Source organism: Mobula birostris, chromosome 23, assembly GCF_030028105.1.
Source record: "Mobula birostris isolate sMobBir1 chromosome 23, sMobBir1.hap1, whole genome shotgun sequence".
Taxonomy (NCBI): Eukaryota; Metazoa; Chordata; class Chondrichthyes; order Myliobatiformes; family Myliobatidae; genus Mobula; species Mobula birostris.
In genome coordinates this window covers 12,733,855-12,746,170 of record NC_092392.1, presented here as the reverse complement: position 1 = coordinate 12,746,170, position 12,316 = coordinate 12,733,855, and the positions used below count along the sequence as shown (strand labels likewise).

Here is a 12,316-nt window from a genome sequence, read left to right as displayed (position 1 = left end):
AGCAAGGCATTGCGATCACACTACCTCTCTCACTGTTCCTTTCACGTTATAGTGTGAGAACCTGCACACTCTATCCAAACAGAGACAGAAGGCATTGACCAAACTCCTGAGGAGGCACACGCGCACACCATAGTGCAGTACAGACAGCGTGCATAGACTGTACTCCACCAAGTGACAGGTACTGTGCCCACATCCTAGCAGCAAAAGAACATACAGACCTTAGCCCAACAAAGGCATCATATGTTAACCATACCCTCAGTGAGACCACACCCAGAACCCCTCCCAGAGACTGCACTCAAAAGCCATACCCCAGTGGTATAACCACCACAGATCATAACTCAGTGGAGAAAATAGGCACAAGTTATATTACAGTATAGACACCACCCAGAGGCTGCATCACAATAGAGAGGGCATTCAGAACTCAAACTCAGCAAGAATATAATGCACAAACTATACCCTGCAAAGGCAGCGCTCCCAGATCATTTGCCAGTAGGGAAATCACCCGCAGATAGTAACACTTCAGAAGATCACCCACGGCGTGTATCCCAGCAGAGTCCACACCCACGGACTGGATTTTTCTGGATGGAACTTGGGTAGATTTGACTAACAGAACATGCCCCAGTGTGTGTCTGACTCACATATCCCCAGCTGAATGTTTTTACCAAGGTGTCTCTGACAATGGCTGTATTAAGGTGTATCAGATTGACACTGTAATTAACTGCCACAAATAACAAGGTGTATCTAACCGACCCTTGTATCAAAAGGCCCTGACAATGTCTGAATAATGGACTGTTGACTGATATTTAACTGAATGACAATGGCTACATGCAGTAAAGGAGCTCCGAGCCTGTGGCAGGTCTGTCCTGACTGTGCTTGCATTTGAGGATATCTAACTGTCAGTACCTTCAGCTGCTCACTGGAGTCCGATGTCTCTGATTAATTGCGTTGTGTGTGTGCATCTTATTAGCAGTTCATACATCAACATGTATTATCAAGCCGACTGTCTGTACTAAAATGAATGTAGCTAACTGTACCTGTGTGAAGATTTATCAGACTGATGGTACTTGTACCAAGTCAAATCAGACTCGTAATATATATAACAGACGTTTCTGACCGAAACTTCACTTACTAAGGTGACAAACACAAGAAAATCTGCAGATGCTGGAAATCCAAAGTAACACACACAAAATGCTGAAGGAATTTAGCAGGTCAGGCAGCATCTGTAGAGTACGAAAAACTGATAAAGGGTCTCAACCTGAAACATTGACTGTTTATTCATTTCCATTGATGCTGCCTGACCTGCTGAGTTCCTCATGCATTGTGTGTGTGTGTGTGTGTGTTGCTTATTAAGGCGGTCTGATTAACATTACCTATATCAAGGTGGAAACTGTCCACTTCTACCAAATGTCTTGTACACCTTGGCTCTCATCCTACATCCCTTCCTTTCTGTGAGCAATGATCAAATCATCTCCTTTACAACTCCTAAAGTTTCCTTTTAAAGATCCTGTTAAACTCTGCATTCAGAGTTTGATCTGTGAGAGGGTACTGTATATGACAAGGCGGTTGGGAAAGAAGTAAATGGCACTTTGCTTTACACTGATTCTATCTAACCGCGATGCTGTGGTTATTGTCTGTGAAGTAGGGGATGCTTCTTCTCCTGAGTATGAAGGTGATGAATTTACCAGTGGGTACATTCCTCTCCAGGACACTCAGGCTGAATGTGCTAATCTGACAGTGAAGAGGAGGAAACCATATCGATCAGACTTGGAAATCAGAATCAAACACACAACCATGGAAGCGAAGGTGCAGGAGCTGATGAGTACAAACGACCAGGAGAAGCTTGTGGAGGTGAATACAGGAAACGCTGAGGGAGGGAAGAAAGATGGTGGGGACATTCTGGAAGTGAAAGAACTAGCTTCACCTGACAATGACATGGAGGATGGGTTGAACAAGAAACGTCGAAGACCAACTCTACGGAAAGGTAAGTGCTGGAACTGCATGGTTCAGTAACTGAGGATAGGACTTCTGGGACCTTGGGTGGGTGTAAATTTAGGTGTCTGGGAACTGGGGAAGGAGTGTCTTGGAACTTGTAGGTTGGGTTTGGGGCCTGAGGATAGAGTCTTGGACTTCGGGGAAGAAGTGATGACAGGCAGGGATCTGGGTATTTGGGGCCATGGGGGTAGGGAATGCACGGATAGGCCCTGGGAAGAGCATGTGAGGTCCTGATGGGATGACTATGTAATCGGGGATGGGATAGGTCAAGGTGAGGATGGGATATATTTGGGATTAGGGGTGAGGATGCGGTCTAGTATGGCATCTCAGTGAATGGTGTTGAGGGTGGGGTGCTGGGACAGAGGGGATGTTATGGGTAGGGATAGGGTGTGGACGTAGGTCCTAGAAGGCTGGAATTTGGGCTGTGGGATTGGGAGGGTGGGAATAGATTTGGCAGTTGTGGGACGTGAGGGAGGCTATTTTTCTCTCTTGCATGCAACATTTCTTATTTAAGTATATAACTGAAATGTCTATTTGATAATCATTATAAGCTTATACTTTTCCATATTTCATTGTTGCAGAAAAAAGACTTCAGGAATCGAAGATTCTCCGTAAACAAGCCATGATCAGAGACATGAGTGGTAACTGTCCTTGTCAGCACAGTATTGCCCTGCGATGAAGATCTTATTGTTACTGCAATTGTGCTTTCCACTCCTTATTCACCCCACTCTCCCCGGAAAGTACTGACTCTCAGACACAAACCCCCACTGAATGTGCAGACTGTCCTCCCTTCCTGAAGGTGCTAGCTCTCTCTTCTCCTTGAAAGGTGCACTCTTCCCCCCCTCCCCTGAAGGTACTGACACTTCCCCCTTCCTCTGAATGTACTGACACTTCCCCTTCCCCTGAAGGTACTGACACTTCCCCCTTCCTCTGAATGTACTGACACTTCCCCCTTCCTCTGAAAGTAGTGACACTTTCCCCTTCCCCTGAATGTACTGACACTTCCTCCTTCCCCTGAATGTACTGACACTTCCTCCTTCCCCTGAAGGTACTGACACTTCCCCCTTCCCCTGCATATACTGACACTTCCCTGTTCCCATGAATGTACTGACACTTCCCCCTTCCTCTGAAGGTATTGTCACTTCCCCCTTCCCCTGAAGGTACTGACTCTTCCCCCTTCTCTGAAAATGCTCACTTTCCACTCTTCCCCTGGAGGTGCTGACTAAGACCTCCTGCTTCCCTCAAAGGCGTTGACTCTCTATATTGTTCCCTGGAGTTTCTGGATCACCTCCATCTTAAATAGACTCTTGATTGTGGAAATAAGCTACTTTTGTTTACATCCTGAACAACCACAGTAATACATGTTTAATTTCAATATGTTTTAGAGAGAGGTCCCCCAGAGGTGAAGGTTCTGCGTCAGCAAGCAATTGTCCGTGATATGAGTGGTGAGTCCCTTATTAGTTACTGCACTCTGTGTCACAGATTAGAATACTCACTAACAATATTCTCACTTGTGTTGTGATGCTTTAGAGATGGTATAAAGGAGGAAGAGAATTATCCCAGTCCTTGGGTCAGGTTGAACCCTCATATTGTATCAATTGTGACCGCAAATTTAAATGGAGTGGGTAGAGTCTGTGCCTGGCATGTGATCCCTGAATCTGCCTTTAGCTGATAGTCAAGTGTGCATTTTTACTTTCTCATTGTGGACAGGCTCAAACATATTTGGGAGCAGAGAGATTCTTCTGAATGATTTCTGGAATGGAAATCCAGAGTTTCTGGGAGATTCTGCAGATATTCTTCACTCTTCACACTGGACATCCAGAATCTCCGGGGAACAAGATAGAGATACACTTCACAATGACAGAGGAGACTTAGTGGAGGCATTCAGCATGAGAGTATTGATGGACTGATTAGTCATAGTCATACTTTATTGATCCCAGGGGAAATTGGTTTTCGTTACAGTCGCACCATAAATAATAAATAGTAATAGAACCATAAATAGTTAAATAGTAATATGTAAATTATGCCAGTAAATTATGAAGTAAGTCCAGGACCAGCCTATTGGCTCAGGGTGTCTGACCCTCCAAGGGAGGAGTTGTAAAGTTTAATGGCCACAGGCAGGAATGACTTCCTATGACGCTCTGTGTTGCATCTCAGTGGAATGAGTCTCTGGCTGAATGTACTCCTGTGTCCACCCAGTACATTATGTAGTGGATGGGAGACATTGACTGAGATGGCATGCAACTTAGACAGCATGGATTTCCCTGGAAATCCTGGAAGTTAAATGTCAGGGATCATCAGCATTGGAAGGGTGAGTCACAAGGCTAAGACGCAGGAATTTTCTCTACTCCATCGTTGGACCATGGATGGTGGGTTCCCTGCATAGGTACGGGGTGCAGATATTTTTGCATTTTGGAAAGGAAACTTAGGTGACTGTTCAAGCAGAGGAATAGTGAGAAATGGAGTGAGTATGGAGAAGAGAATCGTCTTCTAATTACTACACAGTCACAGAGTGAGAATGGAATAGGGGTCAGTGGTTCACGATTGTAACAACGAGCTGGCATTGAATGTATGTGTCAATTCCCAGTGAAAAGTGCACACACCTTCGTGTGGCAGTGCAATACTTATGAAAGAAGTTCTTAGACATATTGGAGGTGAAGAACCTTATCATTACCATCTGTACCTGTCTATTCCTGCTCCTGCTATCAGTCCTGGGTTGGCGAAATATTGCTGAACTTCATCAGTGTTGCACCAGGTGGCGCCATGGCAGCTCCCGGACATAAACCCACTGGAATTCTAATTCAGAGTGAATATAAATCCAGAAAGCTGCAGGAAATCAATCTTTGGACTGAAAGGGCAGATGAACGAAATACTCCCTCTCTAACCCGCTGTTATATTGGCTGAAATTTGATCCATATAAGCAGTTGAAGGACCCAAAAAAAAAATCTAATGCTTTGTTTAAACTGGGTCAAAAAGGAACCGATGAATTGTATACCTCAGAAAGGACAGACACAGAGTAAAAGTCTTCTGCAGACTCTTAGGTATGTGAATGAAAGAAACACGGAGGGCTGTGTGTGGGAGGGAAGGGATAGATTGATCTTTGAGTAGGTTAAAAGGTCGGCACGACGTTGTGGCTGAAGGGCCTGTACTGTTCTTGTGTTCTGTGTTCTACGTTCTGTCAGAAGATCAGCACTGAGGAAATGCTCCATCATTAGGCCGGGAGGATTTGCACTGCCAGAGGGCAGCACTGACAGTGTCCTACGCCGCAGCGTGTGAGGGGAAGCAGTGAACCATCAGGGCACAGAACTAAAAGACAGCTGCATTGTCGGAGGTGCTGCACTGGGAGCACTGCATCCATCAGAGAGGCAACAGGGACAGAATGCAAGGCTCGTGAACTGAAAAGTGGTGGTGGTCTTGGTATGTGTGAGATTGTAAACATCCAGCCATTTATTAAATGGTGGGTTGTGTTGTTTGGAAAGCAAATTCATCTTAAAAAAATAACAGCATGGCAGGGGGCCAAAAAAATCGACTTGGGTTAATCAAACTTCCCAGTGGCGCTGTCAGTTACAGTACTCATCCAGGACTTCAAGTGTGGTGAGAATTTCCTGACCCCAGTTTCTGATTACTCTGCTGATGGAAATAGGTTCTATCTGTGTACCCTGTCTAGACCTCACATAATTTTATACACCTCAAACTCAATTAAATCCCCCATCGTTGTCCTTATTCCAAAGAAAACACACCCAGCCTATATGGTCTTTTCTGATTACAAATGTTGTTGAGCCCTAGGAACAGAATTTCCTCTAAAACCTCTCTTGTGCAACCACATTCTTCCTGTAATATTATGACCTTCTTGCTTATTATTTTCTCAGACAATAAAAACACATATCCACAAGCCTTCTTCGCTATCTTTTCTAGCCATGCTGTTGCCTTTGAAGAGGTACACACTGAGATCCCTGTTCCTCGCACTTAAATGTATCTTACCATTAGTCGTGTACTCTGCTGCCTTGTTTGCCTTGTACTGATGCATGATCTCGCACTTCTTTGAAATGAGTTCTGTTTGCCATTTATGTGACTTCCTGATCACAGTGGTAATACCTTTTTTTTAGGGTAGAGTTTTCTTCCCAACTATCAACCACAATGACAATTTTGGTATCATTGGTAAACCTCTTAACCATGCTTCCTACATTTAGATCAATCAATTGTACATTGACCTTCCTCTTGCACAATGAGAGTAAAATTTTTGCTTAAATCCAGAAGTCTATCTGTAGGAGAGTCTGTGGATCCCATATAGGTCTCATCTGCTACCTCAAAACCCACAGACTGGAGTGGAAGAGCAACCCCACAGGGCTGCTTGGGAAGAAGGAGACGTTCCCTGGCTGATGTCAGCAGCTCATTCCTTTTCTGCACTCCTGCCTTCTCCCCTTCAGATCTCACTGCAACTGCTACTGTCTCAAATGGGCGACTTTTGATTGTGGGTCCATTTCGCCCTTGTTCAGTCATGGCTCTGATCTTGGTATCCTCACATTTAGCACATCCTTACTCTGGATTCCCCTCTGTGCTGTTGTGATAACTTAAGATAGAAGTGAGGTGCCATTTGACCTTCAGACCCAAAGGCCAGTGCCAGATTATGGAATTCACATTGCCTTCTCAAGCGAAGAATGGAAGAGTATTTTCACTTTGTGTCACACATTTTTTCTGAAGGCCACCCCCACACTGTCCACCATGGCCTATTCCGCATCCTCCACCATACATTGTGAAATCCACCACTGTGCCAGTCACATTGACCACCAGAGCAACCTGACTTCACTTAAGTGATTGTTGCAAGGTTTCTAAACTGAAAGCAAATTATTTGAGCAGGATATTATATATCAAACCTCACCGCCACATTTGCTACATGTTGGAAATACAGCTGCTACAGTGCCAGGCAGTAACCTAGTGTGGATCACGCCATTGCAGGGGTCATTAAATTCTATTCGTATGTTGTGTCTCATCTTTGAAGGATGTGGAATAGGATCAACATTGCACACACTCGCTTCAAATAGCACTACCAAGGAACTGCATGCTCCCAGCTCTCTCTTTTTGTAGTACCATGTGTTCTATACATTTCTCTATGATTTTCTTTACATATAGATTAGTCGAAAAACAAACCACACCCCGAAGCACAAATTTCCATGGTATGCCTTGTGGTGATGAACCTGTGTAGGTAGATATCCATGAAACATTGGATCCTCCGCTATGTGGTCTTTAGAAACCAGACTGGAATGGAAACCTCACAGCCTCGCAGCGTGGAATCTAGAGTGAGGATCATATGCCAATGTATCATGCTAAAAACTGGGCAACAAATTGCTCAGGGGAAGAACACCCTCACTGGCAAAGGTTGGTGATGATCACACTTTTCAGATATAAGCAGCTGCTATGAGTATTCAAAGAGCATGAAGAAAAAGATGAGCAGCTGACATTACCCAGGGAATATCTCCTCCTTTAGCAGCCCAGAGGGATTAAGCAGTACTTTCCTCCACCCCAGCTCCTTATTTTTTGGGGTGGCTGTTAAGGTCTATGCGGCATCTACAGATTCACTCACAGGTAGATAGAAAGTGCTTTACAGGATACAAAGTGCATGGAATAATGTGAGAGGTGGTTTGCTCCTCCCATTCTTTTCCATCCATGCAATTCAGACACAGAGTTCTAAAGATTCTTAGAGTCTTCCCAAGTACCCCTTGTCCCTTTTGATTTGCTGTGGGTTAAGGATTCCCATAAGTCAGTGAGGATGCTACTTTATTTCAAGGAGACTTTCAAATCACTTGTGAAGTGTTTTCTGCGTCCACTCAGTGATCTTCTATCACGATGGAGTTTGGAATCGCGTATCTGATTTGGAAGTGAGACATGCAAACAATGTGGCCCTCCTTTGGAGCTAGCTGAGTGTAAGAGCCTTGATGCTGGATGTGTCTGGAGGATTGGAAAATTGCAAATCTCACTCCACTCTTCAAGAAGGGAGGGAGGGAGAAGAAAGGAAATTATAGGCCAGTTGGTCCAACCTCGGTGGTTGGGAAGATGTTGGAGTTGATTGTTAAGGATGTGGTTTTGGGGGCACATATTAAGATAGGCCAAAGTCAGCATGGTTTCTTCAAGAGAAAATCTTGCCTGACAAATCTGTTGGGATCCTTTGAAGAAATAACAGGAAGGATAGACAATTGGTGGATGTTGTGTACTGGATTTTCAGAAGGCCCTTGATAAGGTGCTGCACAAGGTAAGAGACCAGGGTATTACAGGAAAGATACTAGCATGGATAGAGCATTGGCTGATTGGCAGGAGGCAAAGAGTGGAAATAAATGGATCCTTTCAGATTGGCTTTCAGTGACTAGTGTTCCACAGGGGCCTGTGTTGAGACCACTTCTTTTTTTGTTGTGTTTTAATGATTTGGATGACGAAATTGATGTCTTTGTGGCCATGTTTGGGGACGATATGAAGATAGTGGAGGGGCAGGTAGTGTTGAAGGAGCAGGAAGGCTGCAGAAGGACGTAGACAGATTAGGAGAATGGGCAAAGAGGTGGCAGATGGAATGCAGTGTTGGGGAGTGTGTGGTCACGCACTTTGGTAGAAGGAATAAAAGCATAGACTATTTTATAAACGGGGAAAATTAAAAAATCTGAGGTGCAAAGGAATTTGGGAGTTCTCGTCCAGATGACCTAAAAGTTAATTTGCAGGTTGAATCAGTGGTGAGGAAGGTGAATGCAATGTTAGCATTAATTTTAAAAGGACTAGGATATAAGGGCAAGAATGTAATGCGGAGGCTGTATAAGGATTTATGAGGCTTCACTTCGAGTATTGTGAGCAGCTTTGGGCCCTTTATTTAAGAAGGGATGTGTTGACATTCAAGAAGGTTGAGAGGAGGTTCACGAAAATGATTTCAGAAATGAAAGGGTTATCATATATATTAATGATCTGGATGATGGGGTGGTAAATTGGATTAGTAAGTATGCAGATGATACTAAGATAGGTGGTGTTGTGGATGATGAGGTAGGTTTTCAAAACTTACAGAGAGATTTAGGACAGTTAGAAGAGTGGGCTGAAAGATGGCAGATGGAGTTTAATGCTGAAAAATGTGAGATGCTACATTTTGGTAGGATTAATCAAAATAGGATATACATGGTAAATGGTAGGGCATTGAAGAATGCTGTAGAACAGAGGGATCTGGGAATAATGGTGCATAGTTCCCTGAAGGTGGAATCTCATGCGGATAGGGTGGTGAAGAAAGCTTTTGGTATGCTGGCCTTTATTAATCAGAGCATTGAGTATAGGAGTTGGGATGTAATGTTGAAATTGTACAAGACATTGGTAAGGCCAAATTTGGAGTTTTGTGTACAGTTCTGGTCACTGAATTATAGGAAAGATGTCAATAAAATTGAGAGAGTACAGAGGAGGTTTACTAAAATGTTGCCTGGGTTTCATCTCCTAAGTTACAGAGAAAGGTTGAACAAGTTAGGTCTTTATTTTTTGGAGCGTAGAAGGTTGAGGGGGGACTTGATAGAGGTGTTTAAAATTATGAGGGAGATTGATAGAGTTGATGTGGATAGGCTTTTTCCATTGAGAGTGGGGAAGATTCAAACAAGAGGACATGAGTTGAGAGTTAAAGGGCAAAAGTTTAGGGGTAACATGAGGGGGAACTTCTTTACTCAAAGAGTGGTAGCTGTGTGGAATGAGCTTCCAGCAGAAGTGGTTGAGGCAGGTTCAATGTTTTCGTTTAAAGTTAAAATGGATAGATATATGGACAGGAAAGGAATGGAGGGTTATGGGCTGAGTGCAGGTCGGTGGGACTAGGTGAGAGTAAGAGTTCGGCACGGACTAGAAGGGCCGAGATGGCCTGTTTCCGTGCTGTAATTGTTATATGGTTATGGTTATATGGGCAGCAATTGAAAGCTCTGGGCCTGTACTCACTAGAATTCAGAAGATTGAGGTGGATTCTCATTGAAACCTTTCAAATGTTGAAAGGCCTAGATAGAGTAGATGTGAAGAGGATGCTTCCTTTCACGAGAGAGTCTAGGACCAGAGGACACAGCCTCAAAATAGAGGGACCTCCATTCAGAAGGCCTTTGATAAGGTGCCACACATGAAGCTGCTAAACAAGATAAGATCCCAGGGTATTACAGGATGAGGAATTTCTTGAGCCAGAGGGTGAAAAGTCTGTGGAATTTCTTGCCACAGGCGTCTGTGGAGGCCAGGTCACTGGATGCGTTGAAGATGGAAGTTAATAGGTTCTTGATTAGTCAGGGTGTGTAAGGTTATGGGGAGAAGGCAGGAGAATGGAGTTAAGAGGAAAATGGATCAGCCATGAGAAATGGCGGAGCAGACTCGATGGGCTGAATGGCCCCAATCCTGCTCCTATGTCTTATGATCTTATAATGTGGTTTGCTTATTCTACAATGATTGATGGTACCTCTCAACTGCTTTGAGGTCTCTGCTGTTGGAAGGTAAAAGTATACAGGAAGACAGGGAGCATTTGTGTTGAGCCGTTACTGAGCCCTTCCCACCATCAGCATCCTGGGGTGGGGGAGGTGTCACCGTATACAAGAAGCACAACTGGACCAGGCACTCAAAAGTGTCAAGTGCAGGAGCAGTCAGAGGCTGGGTATCCTATGGTTTGTGACACTCCATACTCTCTCTAGCATCTGCAAGTTCAGGGCATGATAAAATACACTTCACAATGTATTGCATTGCAGTGGTGTAGACTGAGAATTGGTTATTGGATAGAATGCAAAGAATAAACAGATCCTTCTCAGGTTGTCAGGCTATGGCTGGTGCAAAGCCACAGAGATGTGTTCTTATACCTCAGCTGTTCACAATCTTTCACAATGATCTGGCTGATGCTGTGAAGTGTAATAGTTTCTATGTCAACTATCTTGTGTCAAGAGTGATGACAATGCTCAGTATCATGAGATTGTGAGTATGATAGACGGAATGAATCTTCGGGAGGATATGGGCAAACTGAATGAGCCTGGGAGAAAATACAGATGGAAAAAGTGTGGGATATAGGATATTATCTATTGAGTTGCACAAACTGTGAAGCAAAATGTTTATTGAATGTGAGTGACTGAGTAGTGTTGATGCTTGGAGGCAGCAATGAATGCTTGCGCTCAGATCACTGAAAGTCAACACATGGATGCAGCATGCAATTTGGTGGATACATGATTTGTTAGCATTTATTACAGGAGGATTCTATACAGGGGCAAGGAAATTTTTGCCATAATTTTCTAGAGTCTAGATGAGACCACAGCTGACTGATCGTGTGCAGTTTTGGTCTTCTTGTCAAGAAAAAATGTATTTACAACCATAGAGGGATTTCAGTGGAGGTTCATTAGACTGGTTCCAGGGCTGGTAGGTTTGCAACATGAGGAGAGATTGAGGAGACATAGACTGTTTAAAAGGATAAGATATTGAAATTTACATAATTCTTATAGGGTTCAATAGGCTGGATGCAGGGAGGATGTTTCCACCAACAGGAGGATTGAGCTAAGAAGAAAATTCATCACTCTGAGAGCATTGAACCTTGGTAAATTTTTACTTGGATTGCTGAGGCAGCTTGGTCATTGTGTTCCTTCAACACAAGAGATCAATGGATTTCTGGTCATCAAGAAAATCAGGGAGGTCGTGCTGGAAAATAGCACTGAGATACACAACTCATAATCATTCATGGCTGAGCAGTTCTGGAAGGTCAAAGTGGTTACTTCTGTTCCTGTTTCTTATGTTTTACATTCTCTCCACTTGTCTGGATAAGTGCAGTTCCAACAACTGTCAAGAGGTTTTGAAACTCTTCAAGTCTGCAACCCCATGCACTGTTCTACACATTCATTCGCTCCTCAATTACACATTGCTGCTGTACGCATCATTTACAGACTGTAATACAGTACTTGCTCAGGTTACTGCAACAGCACCTACCAAATGTGTGAGCTGTATTGCTGAAGCACACTGGAATCCAGTTAGCTGCAGATTCCCTCCATGTCTTTCACTATAGCTCAGGTTCCTCAACTCCACTGGGTCTAAAGCCTTAAATTCAATAATGACCAGCCCTGAAGGACTGCAGTAGTTTAAGATCAACTTCAATGCCACCTTTTAGGGGCAATTAGAGATAGACAATAAATGGTTTCCCTCCCAGGGGCGTCCACATTCCAGTTTATTAATATATTTTGCTTTGAGAAGATTTATGTCCTTTCATTGCAGGATTACCAGTGGCTGCTCCCTTGGAATCAGATATGATTTCTGTCAGTCACTTTGGGTATGATGTCTTGTAAGCTTTGCTCGCTGTGTGGATGTGGAGAGGGCTCACACT

General features: G+C 43.8%; 1 protein-coding gene across 1 annotated transcript in view; it reads left to right on the top strand.

Annotated features, from left to right (window-relative positions):
- Window positions 1-1,791: 1,791 nt before the first annotated feature.
- Window positions 1,792-12,316, top strand: part of LOC140186986 (uncharacterized) — a 61,467-nt gene continuing 50,942 nt past the window's right edge. The window contains exons 1-3 of the mRNA XM_072241853.1: window positions 1,792-1,981; window positions 2,574-2,633; window positions 3,378-3,437. Coding sequence (XP_072097954.1) covers window positions 1,792-1,981; window positions 2,574-2,633; window positions 3,378-3,437 — 310 coding nt within the window. The remainder of the gene's footprint in view (window positions 1,982-2,573; window positions 2,634-3,377; window positions 3,438-12,316) is intronic.